Below are 15,242 nucleotides of genomic sequence, written 5' to 3' on the forward strand. Positions count from 1 at the left end.
ACCCAGGTGAGCTGGCGCAGGCGCAGCGAGAGGCCGGCGGCGGGGTTTTGATGGGAATTCAGTGCCACCGCCTGAGGAAGGCCATCTGCAGAGGTCCCCAAAGCCAGGGCGCGAGGGCACCCGCAGGACCCCCGCCCCCTCCAGGAGGAGGTTTCCCTGTGGTTGTCTGTCCCAAAGTGCTAAGGCCAGGGCGCGACCTCGTACGGGGCGTGGCTGCAGTCTCAGAGACTCCAGGGCCCTAAGACATCTGGGCTGTGACTCTCAATTTCTTTTTCTTTGAGGATTTTGTTTGTAAGTACTCTTTCCACCCAAGATGGGGCTCGAACGCACAACCTCAAGATAGCACGTCCTACAGACTGAGCCAGCCAGGTGTCCCTGGGCCATGACTTTTACAGCCAACTCGATATACTAGCAACAACGAAGGCCTGCCCTTGAGGACGGAAATGCAGTCCTGTGGCCTCTAGCTCCACCAGCCTCCCCACCGCCACCACCAGCTCAGTTCTCCAGGTCACACCTGGTGGAGACGTAGAGTCTGACCGACTGCTGGGCCAGGGGCCACTCCACACAGCAGGACCCTGGCAGGCCACGCAGGCTTGACCTGGTGCCGCCCAGCTCAAGCCGGGAATCACGATGCCATCAGAAAATAGAAGCAACTGACCCCGGGGCTGGGACCACCATGGGTGCAAGCTCACTGGCTAATCCGCTCACGTTCCCACACCCCCAACTCCTCAGTCCTCACAGGATGGAGTCTGGCTGCCATTTATACACGAGAGGTGACTGAGGGGCTGCTTTATCAGCCACCTGCTGCTCTGCTCTTCTCCCCAAGGAGGCTCCTACTCTCAGGAAGGACTCTCCTCCTTCTCCCCCCACTGGGAACACAGTTGGCCACTTCTTCCATCTTGGAAGAGGGGACAGGGAGGCAGGGGGATGCGCCCACCCAGGGCCACCAGAGAGGTCGATGGGAAGTGAATTGGGGCCCAATGCACCTGGAGGCCAGTGAGAGGATGTTAGGGCTGCTTCCTGCAGATGGCCCCAGGCCCTGAGGTCAGCCCTCCGGACACGTGATGGGATGTAGTGCTGCCCACCTTCTCATCTCTGGGACCTGTGTGGAGGGGAATGTCCCAGGAGACAACCCAGGCCCTGCTGCCCTCTCACCCGAGACTTCTCCAGGGGCGTGGGCAGAATATGTGAACAGTGTCCTGATCACCTATAGAGTAACAGTGGGTTTGTCTGCATGTCTGGGGGAGGCCATCGAGGAGGAGGACGTGCCACGTTGAAACAGCCAAGATAGCCAAGCCTCCAGGAGCAGTCTCTGGGTCCAGCTGAAGAGCCCGAGGGAGTCCATGGTGGGTCTCAGCTGCCCTAAGTTTGGCTGCCTCCCGCCCAGGGTCCAGGACGGTTGTCCCCGGGAACAGCACTGCAGCCTTGCTTGGGAGTGAGACCTCAAGGAGACAGGGCCACAGGTTTCAACATCCCTGCTGGTCCACACAGAGTCACCATGACCAGCTTCCAGAGCTGCCTGTTGAGGGCCAACGCTCAGACCCGGGTCTCTGGCCTGGTCTGGCCTTCGCTGGGCCTCCAGCACTCTGCTTCCTGCTGCAGCTGGATGCCGCCCTCCTGCTGGTGCCCCCCCAGGTGTCCTCCCAACTCCACAACCCCCCTTCAGCCTGCACCCTCCACCAGCAGATCCTGGGACCCCACTGGCTTCTCCTGGAGTTCAGCAGGCCCCCACCTCGTACGGAGACTCAGGGCACACGGGATATGGCTGCTGTCCAAACTGACTGACTGGCTCTGCTCCCACAGGTGTCCAGGCCAGGGCCCTCCGAGGATGGACCTCTTCCTTCTCTGACTAGCCAAGGGCTGCTGGTCCTTTTGTTCTGCAGCCTGAGCCCAGCGTGCATGGGGGCCACAGGACAAGGTGAGCCTGGTACAGGAAAGGACTGGCAGAGAGAAGCAGGGCAAGGCCCCATCTAGGCAGGCAGGAGCCGAGGGCAAGATTCCAGTTAGGAAACTGAGGCAGAAGCTGGACCAAGCAGAGGGAGCTGGTTCTTCCACCAGGCTCACCTGGCCCACTGAGCAAAGGGCAGGAAGTTCATTCCAGGCTTTGTCCCCTTGGGGAGGTCCAGGACATGGGAGGTATCAGATCTGGCACCATGGGAGCCAGGAAAGCTGGCCAAGCTGACCCTCCCCAGCGCAACCCCTGTGGTGGCTTCTCTAGGTGGTAGCATTGCAGCGCTCCCCAGCTTGGTCCTGGAAAGGCCGGTGGCCTAACCTCTTCTGGGAACCCCTTTTCCCAGGGCTCTATGAGAGAAGGGGTGACTGGCTGCTCACTGCCCACCCTCGTGCCCACCTCCATCCACACGGAGAAGCAGGGCACAGGCACTCCAGGCCCAGACACATACGCATCTACTGGGTCTGTTTCTCTGGAGAGCCCTAGGGGCTCCTTCCTGGCCTCCTGCCTGCGTGAGTCGAGGAGCCATCTGCCCCCCCCACCGCCCCCCGAGCTGGGAGGTACGGAGGGTGCAGAGGCGGTGCCTCTCCCCCAGCAGGGCACACCGAGCCCATGGTGCCAGCTTCTGATCACACCTGTAGAGCCCGTGTGGCTGGAGCTAAGAATGGCCCAGAGCACCGCACTCCTCCCTGGAAGCTCCCTGTAGCCTTGCTCACTGAGGCCCAGAACGCCTTGCAGGAAAGGGCTCAGGACCTGCGGGCTGCGGGTGGCGTCTCGATTACACTCAACGAGGACCTTCTAGGGCAGCTGGGGTCCCCGCAACATGAGGTGACAAAGTTAGAAACAGGCACCGGGTTGGAAACTAATGTATTTCACCGAAAAGGTTGGGGACAGAGTGATAGACTCTGTAAGTCAGGTCGGGAATGGGCAGTAAGGCCCTCAGAGATTGGGACCACCCAAGGAGCCCTTTCCTCAAATGCCAAAAATAAGGCATAGTTGGCAGCTGTGGTCTGGCCTGGGCTCAGGATGCTTGGGACCCTCTGGTCCTTCTCACCCCAAGTGGAGGCTGGAGCAGGAGCAGGGGTGGGAAGGGGTTCCCTCCTTGGCTGGGCCTTCATGGGAGGGGAACTTTGACCTTTGTACCCAAGAAGAGGCCAAGCCCCAAGCCAGCGGGCCATGGGGAGTAAAGACCCCCAGGCCTCCTGAGGGCCTCCTGGAGGAAGTGCTCCTGACCTCGTCTGGGGGCAGAGGAAGGGGGAGGTTGAGGGTCGGAATCCATCTCGGCGCTGGGCCAGGAAGCGCTCAGCGACTGCACCGGTTCCCATGGGCAGAGATGTGGGCCCGCCCTGGTTACAGCCCCCGCTGACCCAATGTGACCAAAGTCACGGGTAGTGGGCAGCTACGGGGACACCCCGTGTGGCTGGAGCTAAGAACAGCCGGCGCAGGAGTTCCAAGCCCGGGGAGGGGGGGCGGACAGAAGGTGGGGAGCCAGGCTAGCCTGGTGGACACCTCAGTTCTCCTTGCCTGCTGGGGCCAGGCTCTGCGGGAACAGCTTGGAGTGGCCAGAAGGGGCCAGTGAGTGCCCTGGAGAGGACTCCAGCTTCACCTTGTCCAAGATGGTCTTCTTGATGGAGGCTGGTGAGACTTTCTCCTGGTCAGCCATGGACTGCAGCTCCCTGGGGGGGCAGTGAGGAGTGCTGGCTCCAGGCCTCTGCCTCCCTCCTGAGCCCAAGGGTCCACCAGGGCAGAGGGGGCACCTGCCCACCTGGGTTGCTGTGCTGTCACTCCCGTCTCATGTCCTCCTGCCAGCCACTCCTCCCCCAGACAGCCATCTGCCTTCCTCTCCCCTCGTTCAGATCAGCTCGGGTCACCGAACCTACTAGCAGCCCCCCGGCCCAGAACCCATCACCACCCCACTGGGCCCTGGGCCCTATCTGCAGGCCCTGAGGATTGGCGCCAGGAGGGCAGCACGGCATCCGAGGCAGCCTTGCCGTCACATTGTGGCACTTGGAGAAGTTCTGGGTTTCAACTGGGGGGCAGGCAGGGAGGTGACAGTGCCGCCTGTCCATCTTGCGGACCTGAGCCGGGCACCACGGCTCCAAGCCAAGCCACCAAGCTCTGCTGTCCCCCCTCTTGGATTTTCTTTCTGCTGTCACCCAGCTGGGGACACTGAGCATCTGGCCAGCTGACTTGCTTCATCTCCCCAGGACCGGGGAGGGGGTGAGGAGGGTGGGGCCCACCTGGGGTTCCCTCTTGTACCTGCTGGCCTGCCTCCCCGGCTTGGGTGACCAGCCTGGTCTGCGGGCTACAGCTGGGGAAACTATGGGGGGAGCACAGCGTGAGCCCAGAGGGCAGCCGTCCCCCCAGGGGCCATGGCTGCTGAAGGGTGCTGCCAGCTGTGACCCCAGGGCACCACTGCCAGGCTTCGATAAATGTCTGTTGGGTGAATGGCTGAGCAAAATCTGCAGGGGCTCTGGGGAGCGAGGCGCGCGGCTGGGGCCCACCGTGTGCGGATGCAGGAGGCCTCCACGGCGTTGATGAGCAGGGAACGGAAGCCGCCGCTCTCCAGGACGTGCAGGGCGTGGATGGTGGCCCCGCCGGGGGAGCACACGTTGTCCCTGAGCTGCCCGGGATGCTTCTCCGAGTCCAGTAGCATCTTGGAGGCCCCCTACAGCCAGAGAGAGCAGCTGGCTGCCACGGGAGCGCCTGTCCGGCCCACAGGCCTCTGCCCCCAGCCCCGGGCACCGTGCACCCACTGACTCTCCACCCACCTGCCCCCATGCAACAGCATCAGGCCCAGCCAGGAGGAGCCCCCACCAAAGGATCGGGAAGAACACTGACCAGCAGAGCCTGGGCCCCGAGGCGGACTGCCAGGCGCCTGGGAAGCCCCATCTTCACGCCCCCGTCAGCCAGGGCCTCCAGGGCTGTGAATGCCTGCAGGGAGAGGACACCTAAGGCCCCACCCTGGGCCCTTCCTCCTCCTCCTTCTGGCACCGGCGGGTCCAGCAGCTCTGCCCACAGCAGCCAGAGCAGGGAGGAGGGCGGAGGATGTGCCCGGAGGCCCTGGAACCATCCATCACCACCACCACCACCCGCCGCCCATCCCCAGGCCTCACATAGGCTGGGCCGCTGCCACTGAGCCCCGTGACGGCATCAATCAGGTCCTCCTCCACCTCCGTGCAGAAGCCCACGCTACCCATGAGCTGCTCCAGGAGCCTGCCGTCCTCCACCTGGGCGTGGGTGCCCGTGGCGTACACGGTGGCCCCCTCCCGCACCACGACCGGCGTATTAGTCATGCAGCGGATGACTTTGGGGGCTGGCTGGAACGCCATCAGCTTCTGGAGGAGAAACCAGCTGTGTGTCTGTCCTGCCCCTTGCCCGGCACAGCGTGCCGGGCGTGAGGGTGCCCCCACTCACCCAGCTAAGCGTTTCCTGACTTCCAGCTACGGGCTGGGCCGCTGGGCCCACTTCACAGCCAGAGCTCCTGAGCGCTGTACAGAACACACTCGCTTCCCCTCCACAGGTGCCCCTGGCCTAGAGCCACAGTGCCCACCTTCTCGATGGAGCTGATGGTGACACCAGCTGCGCAGGACACCACGATGTGCCGATCCTCGATGTGGGCGCCAATCTCGTCCAGGATAAAGGGGATGATGTGGGGCTTCACGGCCAGGAAGAGCACGTCGCTGTGCCGCACGGTCTCCTTGTTGTGGGGGGTCAGGTTCACTCCCATCTTCTGCAGGGAACGCAGCGTGGGCTCAGCCTGGCACCGCAGCTGGCTGGCCCCCCAGTATCCTCCCCAAGCTAAGAGCCCCACACGTGGACTAGGGCAGAGCTTGCTGAGACTGGACAGCCGGGGTTGGAGGCTCGGTATGGTGCTCTGACAGCCCCCTGCCACCCTTCCACCCTGAAGTGGAAGGAGCGCTGCTCTGGGAATGTGATCCTTCCGCAAGAAGAGAAGAGATGTGCATCCCCGCCTTGGGGGGCTGCTGTCCTCCAGGGGTGCGTGGCATTGGGGGGGCTAGTTGCAAGCTGGGGGCCCGCCCCGCCCTCGCACCTGGGGCCCTAATTCAGCCCTGGCAGCGAAGCTGTATTCAGTGCCTGGATGTGTCTGACCTGGCCCCAATCCCGAGGCCCCGTCTGCCTGGCTCCTGCGGCCCCGGGGGGGGCTCCATTTGGGGGGCCCCATTCCAGTCCAGCACACCTTCCCTGCTAGCCGCCTGTGTACCTGTCACCCAGAGGCCAAGAGCTGAACAAGAGGGGCTGTGAGCAGGCCAGGAGGCAGGCTCTGGGATGCTGTAGCCCGGGCCCTCCTCCTGTGTGGGGGGCGGCGAGCTGTCTCCCCCTGGGGCCTTCACACTTGGCTCTCAGGGTCCAGGCTATCGCGGCTCTCCCCAGCACAGGACTAGCCCCTTCGGGGACTGCCCCCTCCCACCCCGCACCTACCCTGAGGCCAGAAACCGTGGGCAGGTCCATGTCCGGGGAGCTGGCCATGATCTTGTGGGCAGCCACGATGCCTGCAGGTAACACCCTTCCTCAAGGCCTGCCCCCCATCCAGTTCCCAGGAAGGGAAGTGGAGATCCCCCACCCCCAGCAGGACAGCCAGCCCCCGCCCACCCCAAACATCACAAGGACCCAGTCCCACAGGACTCAAACAAGGCGAGTCTTCCAGGCGCCCAGCTCCCGCGCCCGCCCGGCTGAGGGACCCACCTGCCGCCGTGAAGCCCTTGGCCAAGGCAAAGGCCAGCTGGCCGGCGCCGATAAAGCCGACGCTCATGGTGTCGGGCGCGCCCACAGCTCCAGGCCGGCACCGGCGCTGCAGGGCAACTGCGGACCAGACGGGGCAGGATCCGGGCAGGATCCAGGGCAGGACGTGGGCGGGCAGTGCCAGGCCTGGCCCCGCGCCCCGGCTCCCCCCGGCTCCCCCCACCCCCCCCCCCCCGTCTCCTCCCCTCCCGCCCCGTCCAACTTTCCCCCAAGCGCCCGCCAGCTCCGACCGGGTAGTTACCCCCGTCCCCGCCCCGCGGAGCCGTCCCCGACCTGCTCCCGGGGATCCCGCACGGAGGACACGCGGGCGGCCGCGCCGGCCCCCGGAGCGGGTCAGAGCTCCGCGGGGGCGACGCATCGGAGCCCGGGCCCCCCCAGGCCCCCCCAGACCCGAGCCGGGACGCGGATGCGCGTCTCCCCTGCGCCGCCCTCACGCGCGACCTCAGCTGTGCCCGACCCCACTCACCGGTCCCCGCGCGCAGGTCGCCCAGGCCCCGCGGAGCCGCGCCCGCCACGCGGCACCCCAGCCTCCCGGCCCCGCCCCCGCCGCCCCGGCCAATGGGCTGCGCGGCCGCCAGGCGCCGGCCAATCGGGGGCCGCGGGGGGCGGTTGCATCATCCGCTCTCCCGGGGCCACGCCCGCGCCGCCCCCGCCCAGCCGGTCCGCGCCCCCGCGACCGCGCGTGGGGACTGTGCTGGGGGCTGCGGCCGAGGGGTCCCCGCGCGGGGCCTGGCGGGGGGACACGCGGACACGGACACGCGGGTGTCCTCAGTCGCGGGGCCGGTGCTTGCGGCTACGTGGTCATCCTGTTTGGAGAAGCCCAAACTGTAAGATTTTTGCTTGCTTGCTTTTCTTTCTTTCCTCCCCCCCACCTTTTTTTTTTTTGTGGGAGGATTGAAAACAATTTGCAAAATGGAAACATTCAAAAATAACACCATTTTGATACTGTGTTTTGTCTCTTTGAAATTTATTGTACCAAGAAGCTTGAACACTGGAGAGGGTACTCTAAGCTTTTGAGAATCTCAAAATTGGGGGGCACCTAGGAGGCGTAGTTCAGTCCCCTCTGAGATCCGACCCTCTTCTTCCCAAGTGAGGTTTTATCTGCAAGTGTTTTTTTTGTTGTTGTTGTTGTTGTTTGTTTGTTTTTTAGATTTAGTTATTTATTCAGGAGAGACAGACTTGAGAGAGAGGCAGAGACACAGGCAGAGGAAGAAGCAGGCTCCTCACCGGAAGCCCAGTGTGGGACTCGATCCCGGATCCCGGAATCACAACCTGAGTCAAAGGTGGGCACCAAGCTACTGAGCCCCCCCAGGCGTCCCCCTGCAAGTCTTTACCCAGGCTCAGGAGTGACTGAGGCCATAGGCTTGTTACCATGTAAACCTCCCCAAACAGATGCTTGGGGTAGGTAGTGATCAACCGGTAAATAGAGGAGAGATCCCATAGTGCCCCCCCACTCCCGTGGAACACCCCATGTCTACTGACATCTTGTCTGCAGCGTGCATGGAAATGTTGGGCCCTACCTTTGGGAGAAAAAGTCATTTTCTCGCTGTGGACATGCTCAGGGCTCATGGGAGTTGAGTTTGCATTTGGGTTTCAGGACAGTCCAGGGTCCGTCAGCAACACGGTTAAGGGCAAAGTAAGAAGCAATAGTCATTGAGAACCCATTCTCCCCCAGGGGATATGGTTTATTTTTTTCAGTTCTGTAACTTAAATGGTAACAAGGTACCCTCAGACGGGATCCAGCATTCCTCTGGTGGATATGCCCCAGAAGCAGGGCTGTGAGCTCTTGTGGACACGCTGGTGGCCACCAGCACCATCAGACCACTGGGTAGTGACGGTGTGGGCGACTTCCTGGCATCCCCCACTTAGGTGCATCTGAGCATTTAGTCCTTACCCTCGGGGGGAGGGGCCGTAGCAAGAGGCCCTACCCCAGTTGACACCCCCAGGATCCATGCCCACCAAGCCTCACGACCCAAGTGCCCCTCCCCCCGAGGCCCCTACCCTCCAACCTGCCCCCAACCCCACCCCACTTGTCCAAAGTGGACTGTCTGGGGAGTGGCCCAAACTCAAACCCATACACATCAAGCCCAGCAGCCCCACTGAGTTTTGCCTGACGATACATAATCAAAGGCCATGACCCCTTCTTTAAAAAGTCCTGTTTTTCACTGATAAGAGCAAATAACTCCTTCCTCCAAAAAGAAGGAGTCCTCTGACCCAGGGAGTGACTGTCAGCAGGAGCATCCCAAGACAAGCGTCCTGGAGGACTTCTGCCAAATGTAGGGCCACTGGGGGCACCAAGCTACTGGACAATGAGGAGATTGGGGAGCTGGCAGCAGATAAGCGTTTCAGAAGTTCAGCTAGAGAAGGAAGGAAGACTGGTTAGTGTCCAGGCCCCCCTGTGAGCAACGAAGGACGTGGCCCCTATGCTCCTCTGTCACCCGGAGACGTACCCCTGGCCCCCGCTCCTCATCAGCCAGCCAGGGCCGTTGGGACACCTCAGGCCCCCGTGGCTCCTGGTCCCTCTGGTGATTGGCTGTGGAGCCAGTAATGCCCGCACCCTGCAGGTAAAGGACAGGTGTCATCGTGCCGCTCCGACCTGCCAGGTGAGCCCTGCTCCCCTGGTCTGTGTGGCGCCCGCTCAAGGGGCGCAGGGCTAGGGAGCCTGCGGAGCCCACGCCTTCGAGCTGCTTGGGCTCAGGCACCCTGGGAACAGCAGCCCCCCCTGCCATGGCCATGCCCCTGGCGCCCCAGCAGGAGTGTGGGGTGCCGCAGGGGGCGAGACAAGCTCTGCCTCACCCTCCTCTCCTGCCGCCCACATTGCCCACTGCCTGCTTCTTCCCCTGGAGGCCGCCCACGGCCTGAGGGAGCCCGGCTCTGCCGCAGCCCCCGCCCCTCCCTGGGGCCTGTCGCCAGCCTTTGCTCTGCTCACACTGGGGGACGGCCCAGGGGCTGCTGCTGCCCATCGCCCCTCGGTACAGACTGCTCACCAGAGCCGGGGTGCAAGTCAACACTGGCGTTTATTCCGGCTCAAGGCTGCTGCCATCTCAGGGGCCCTCCTGCAGGTTGCTTTGGGGTGGCCCCGTCTGAGCTCTTGAGCGGGAGAGGCTGGCTGGAGCGGGGCGGGTGACAGCCCAGTGGGCCCTGGTGGTCGTGGCCGGGTGAACGATGCTTGCTCAGAGGTCACGGGCCTGTGAGTACCAGAGGGGTGCTCGGTGCCCAGGCTCTGCGGCCCCGTGGCTGTCCCAGGCTGGGCCCTCCCCGGTCAGGGCTGCCCTGCGCCAGCCGGCCTCCCCGGGGCCCACAGCGGGCACCGCAGGAGCTGCTGGCAGGGCTGACGGGGGCGCCTGGTGGGCACTCCCTCACCGGGGCGGGCGCCCTGCTTCCCCTCAGCACTCTGGGCTCATCGTGGGGCTGCCCACCTGCGGCGGGCCCCTGCCGGCCCCCGGCACTGTCCCCAGCCCTGTGCGACCACACCACGAGTCCTGCTCTTGTTACAGCCACTCAGAGGTGGGCAGGCTGGGTCCCAAGTCCCAGCTCCTCTCTGAGCTGGCACGGACTCCCGCCCCAGCAGCACCCTGCTGACACCCGAATGTGGTCTCCGGGCACGTGGGGCTGCTTCCAAAACCCTTGCCTTGCTGTCCCCACCTATAAAGTGGGTCACAACAGCATCTGCTTCAAAGGCTTCTCACATTACAGTGGGTAGCACGGAGCCAGGGAGGGCCAGGACATGGGGAGAGACAGAGGGGGGGTACGGACAGAGACGAGATGTGCACAGCAGGAGAGAGGCAGACAGCGGCTGGGAGCTGCCGGCGGGGAGGTGCTCGCCTGGGTCCTGCTCAGGCCTTGATCCGATCGTCTTCCCCCTCCTCCCCTTGCTGAGCCAGAAATCCAGGAGTGCTCAGTTGGTTGCCTCCCTCCGGCTTGCTACCCGGGGATCTGGGTTCACCTGGGTCCCCTCACGGAGCCGCAGCTCCTGGAGAGCGCGGGTGGGCAGCGGCTTCCTGCAGAGCTACAGGGTGGGCACGAAGCGGATCCTCTGGGAGTAGGCGAGGTCGGCAATGTAGAGGAGCAGGTTGACGTAGGTGAAGGTGGCCACGACCAGTTGGCTGTCCCAGGAGCAGCTGCCTCTTGGGCAGTCGGGGGGCCGCCCAGGCTCACCATACTTGGGGTCGAAACAGAAGACAGGCCAGATGACAGCGGCGCTGAGGTAGAGAAGCACGGCCAGGAAGGTGTACACCACCACCAGACGGTCGAAGGGGCAGCCCAGGCCCCCCGTGTGGCCCGTCACGCTCAGGGCCACCACGGCCACCGTGGCCAGGAAGCACAGGCTGTAGACAGCCACACACCACTGGGTGGCCACGTAGCGCCCGTAGCGGCTGTCGTAGACCAGTGCCCCAAAGATGATGCAGGCCACGAAGGCCTGGACGATCTTGAGGAGCCCTGAGACCGTGGCCATGTAGCTGGTCACCTGGCCTGGCCGGGCCCGGGTCAGGGCCACCTCCGCGGCGTAGGCCAGGAAGAGCAGCCCGGCGAAGACGCTGGCCGCCAGGCGGAAGTCCCTGGCTGTGCAGCCCGCGGGCTCGGGCGGGCACTCCAGCCGGGTGAAATAGAGCGGGTAGATGACCGCGGCCGTGGCCGACAGCAGCGTGGCCAGCATGGCGAAAGCCGCTGTGAAGTTGCCCCAGGACAGGTGCAGGCAGCTGTGGAGGCGGGTGAACTCACAGGCCACCACGAGGCCCGACAGGGCAAAGCAGAAGCCCCAGGCAGCCATGCAGAAGGTGCCCTGCACGCCCGCGAAGCCCCCGCGGTGGGCCACCAGGCTGAAGGTGGTGCAGCCGAAGGCCAGCTGCAGCGCCCGGGCCGTGCCCACGGGGGACGCCACGGCGCCCAGGTGCAGGTACCCGCCCCCGGGGGGCTCCATGGCGCTGCCCATCCGGCTCCCTGGCGGGCCGCGGGCCCTGTGCTTCCTGGGGTGGCTGTGACAGGTGCCGGGCGCCTGCAGTAGCGATGACGCCGCCGCTTGACATTGCAGCAGGGCAGCCTCTCCGCGCCTGTGGGGCGCAGGCCCCCCCCCGCCCCCCCCACACTATAAATAGGTGCTCACGATTCAATTGGAGCCCCGGAATAGCAGCTGAGAGCGTCTGTCCCTGGGCCGGAGGGTCATCTGACCCCTGCGCCCGCCGCCAACCCCCGCCAGGACCGTTAACCCCTTGGCTGCTGGCGCTGCCCGCCTCCGAAGCACCTGCGTCTAGCCCAGCGTCTGTCTGGTCTGTCTGCGGTAGGCTGCCCCATTGCCTGCGGGGAGGGGAGGGGGATGGGCAGGGGGAGGGGGAGACCTACGCCTCCAGACCCCTCCTTGAGGAGGGAGGGGGATCTCAGGCCCCTGCTGCCCAGTCCCCTGGGCTGTCCCCCCACCACCCCCGACCTGGAGGTGGCGGGACTGACCTTGGGGTGCAGAGTTTTCGCTGTCATGAGGGGTTCATTATGGGGCTCTTCACTTCCCTTTCCTCAACTTATGATAATGGCTAGAAAAAACTCGGGTCTCCCCTCCTTAGGCTAAAATATTAATAATATGTGAAATGATTTTGAAAATGAAAAACAGGGCACCCAGGTGGCTCAGCGGTTGAGGGTCTGCCTTTGGCCCAGGGGGTGACCCCGGGGTCCTGGGGTCGAGTCCCACGTGGGGCTCCCCTCAGGGAGCCTGCTCCTCCCTCTCTGCCTGTGTCTCTGCCTCTCTCTGTGTCTCTCATGAATAAATAAATAAAATCTTAAAAAAAAAAAAGGAAAATGAAAACCAATTTTCTGACTGTAAAAGTTGTCCATGTGGAGGCCCAGTCACCACAGGAAGAGAGTAATAAATTTGCCTGTAACACTATTGCCCAAGTCAGCTCTATGAACATTGTGCATCTCTATACATCCTTATGCATGTTTCTTTTCACTTTTCATTTAGAAAGATTGCAGATTTACAGAAGAGTTGCAAGATAACACAATGAACACTCAGATATCTTTCACCTAGATTCAGGAATTATCAATAGTCTGCCCTATTTGTGTTCTCTCTCCTGTACACCATTAATAATTAGTAATACAAAAAAAATAATAAAGGGCAGCCTGGGTGGCTCAGTGGTTTGGCACTGCCTTCAGCCCAGGGCGTGATCCTATTTATTTATTCATGAGGGACCCAGAGAGAGAGAGAGAGAGAGAGAGAGAGAGACAGGCAGAGGGAGAAGCAGGCTCCATGCAGGGAGCCCGACATGGGACTAATTAATTATGCAGATATGACAATTTGTCAGTAGATACTTCCAAAAACATCTCCTAAGGAGGAGGCCATTCTCCCATAGAACCTGAATGCAGGGCAGCCCGGGTGGCTCAGCGGCTTGGCACCACCTTCAGCCCAGGGCCTGATCCTGGAGACCCAGGTTCGAGTCTCTCATCGGGCTCCCTGCGTGGAGCCTGCTTCTCTCTCTGCCTGTGTCTCTGCCTCTCTCTTTCTGCCATGAATAAATAAATAAATAAAAGCTTTAAAAAATTTTTTATAAAGATTTTATTTATTCATGAGAGAGAGAGAGAGAGAGGCAGAGACACAGGCAGAGGGAGAAGCAGGCTCCACGCAGGGAGCCCGATGTGGGATTCGATCCCGGGTCTCCAGGATCAGGCCCTGAGCCAGAGGGAGGCGTTAAACTGCTGAGCCACCCAGGGATCCCCAAAAGCTTTAAAAAAATTAAAAAAAAAAAAAAAAGAACCTGTATGCAATAACTTCAGTTGGGAAATTTATTCTATTCTATTTATTTACTTATTTTTATTTATTTATTTATTTTTTAATTTTTTATTTATTCATGATAGGCACACAGAGAGAGAGAGAGAGGCAGAGACACAGGCAGAGGGAGAAGCAGACTCCATGCACCGGGAGCCTGATGTGGGATTCGATCCCGGATCTCCAGGATCGCGCCCTGGGCCAAAGGCAGGCGCCAAACCGCTGCGCCACCCAGGGATCCCTATTTACTTATTTTTAAAGATTTTATTTATTTATTCCTGAGAGACACAGAGAGAACTAGAGACACAGGCAGACAGAGAATCAGGCTCCATGCAGGGACCCCAATATGGGACTCAATCTGTGACAAAACGGAGACCCCTGACCCGAGCCACCAGGCTCCCCGCAGCCACACGGTCCCCCCACTCGGCACTGGTGCCTCTGGCCAGCAGCCAGCTTGGGGGCCGGGCCCAGACTCAGGTCTGCAGACTCTGCCCTGGGCCCTGCCTTTCCTGACCACTTCGTGCCTGCTGTGCCCGAGTCCGGGTGCAGCCCCCTGGCTGCTGGACCCCCAGCTCTTCGCAAGGCCCTGGGGGCAGAGCCAAGCCCTGAGTTCCAGGAGGAAGGAGTAAGGAGGCGGAGGCCGAGGGGGTCTGCTCAGTGGTGGCCCCAGGCCCAGGGCCTTCCCGTTTCCCCCTTCTCGGTTCTTACCGGCTCCCTGTCTGCAAGGGACCTTGATCTAAGACAACAGCTGCATCAACTCCCTGGGCTGGGCCGGTTGGCCTCTGCCCGCCTGCAGCGCCCACGGGAGCCTCCACGTCCTCGGCCCTGTCTGCTTGGTCGCCCCACCCTGGGAGCAGAGGCGGCTGCTTGGTGGCGGGGACGGCGGTCAGGACCTGGGGCCTGACATGGGACCTGCTCCACATTCCAGACCCTGGGTCCCCAGGTGCTCGGTCCAAGGCTGCTGGGCCATGTCTTCTGTTCTCAAGCCTCCGCTAACGTGTCACCCTCGGAAACCCTGCGATTCTAGCTCCTCACGGTGCAGAAATGGCAACAAAATTTTAAGTGAATTTAGCCTTCCTGGGGAAGTCTGTGAAAGCCCTCTAGAGAGGAAACAATTTGGCTGTGAGCTCAGTGATGACACTAAGCAGGCTGAGGGCCGGGCTGGGCGCAGGTGTCAACGGGGGCTGAAGGCAGGTGTGGTGTCTGCTCTCAGGGGCACGGGGGCTTGGGGTTGGTGGCACGGGTGGGACAGCCGGGCAGGGCCTGGAGGTCACAGCCACTCTGAGGGCAGAGGGAAGAGGGGCAGCAGGTGGTGTACATCTTGCTCTGGCACTCGGCACTCGGATCTTTTGGCTTTTTTTTGAGACAGAGGTGGGGCGGGGGGGGGAAGAGACAGAGAGGGGGGAGAAACGGTGGGGGGGAGAGACGGTGGGGGAGAGAACTCCGGCTTACAAGCATGCGGTGGGGGCAGAGGGAGGGGGAGGAGCGTCCTAAGCAAGCTCAACGCCCAGCGAGGGGCGGGTTGCCAGGCTCAAACTCACACCCCTGAGATCATGACTCACGCCGCTGAAATCAAGAGTCAGACACTTAGCCGACCGCACCAGCCAGGTGCCCCCCTCCACTTTACAAGAATGTGCTGAGCATTTTTGCTCCTATAGGACTCACGTGACACGGAAGGTGTAAAGTAGCAACATCTCTGGGAAAGCGGGGCCCTGAGCGTGCAGAGGTCTGCAGGTCCCAGGGGCGGCCTCGCTGAGTCCTATGGCTTTGGCTTAG

General features: G+C 62.3%; 2 protein-coding genes across 2 annotated transcripts; both read right to left on the reverse strand.

The window, feature by feature from the left end:
- Nucleotides 1-2,801: 2,801 nt before the first annotated feature.
- On the reverse strand, nt 2,802-7,245 carry PYCR1 (pyrroline-5-carboxylate reductase 1). The gene is made up of 8 exons (XM_077854656.1): nt 7,182-7,245; nt 6,659-6,775; nt 6,395-6,465; nt 5,505-5,684; nt 5,068-5,289; nt 4,793-4,885; nt 4,456-4,619; nt 2,802-3,627 (listed from the first exon to the last, which is right to left on the reverse strand). Exons 2-8 carry the CDS (start codon nt 6,723-6,725, stop codon nt 3,462-3,464), a joined length of 963 nt encoding a protein of 320 aa, XP_077710782.1. The 5' UTR covers nt 6,726-6,775; nt 7,182-7,245; the 3' UTR covers nt 2,802-3,461.
- A 407-nt stretch (nt 7,246-7,652) lies between these two features.
- On the reverse strand, nt 7,653-11,776 carry MYADML2 (myeloid associated differentiation marker like 2). The gene is made up of 2 exons (XM_077854657.1): nt 10,662-11,776; nt 7,653-9,903 (listed from the first exon to the last, which is right to left on the reverse strand). The coding sequence occupies exon 1, from the start codon at nt 11,646-11,648 to the stop codon at nt 10,725-10,727; it is 924 nt and encodes a 307-aa protein (XP_077710783.1). The 5' UTR covers nt 11,649-11,776; the 3' UTR covers nt 7,653-9,903; nt 10,662-10,724.
- Nucleotides 11,777-15,242: the final 3,466 nt, after the last annotated feature.

This window comes from Canis aureus, chromosome 16 (genome assembly GCF_053574225.1).
Source record: "Canis aureus isolate CA01 chromosome 16, VMU_Caureus_v.1.0, whole genome shotgun sequence".
Taxonomy (NCBI): Eukaryota; Metazoa; Chordata; class Mammalia; order Carnivora; family Canidae; genus Canis; species Canis aureus.

Bases quoted from the DNA above. Each gene is read 5' to 3' on its own strand.
- PYCR1 (XM_077854656.1), bottom strand. From the start codon at position 6,725: ATGAGCGTCGGCTTTATCGGCGCCGGCCAGCTGGCCTTTGCCTTGGCC. The intron at 5,685-6,394 runs GTAGGTGCGGGG...CGTTCCCTGCAG, and splicing joins CCACGGTTTCTGGCCTCAGG to AAGATGGGAGTGAACCTGAC. The intron at 5,290-5,504 runs GTGGGCACTGTG...TTTCTCCTCCAG, and splicing joins CCATCAGCTCCATCGAGAAG to AAGCTGATGGCGTTCCAGCC.
- MYADML2 (XM_077854657.1), bottom strand. From the start codon at position 11,648: ATGGGCAGCGCCATGGAGCCCCCCGGGGGCGGGTACCTGCACCTGGGC.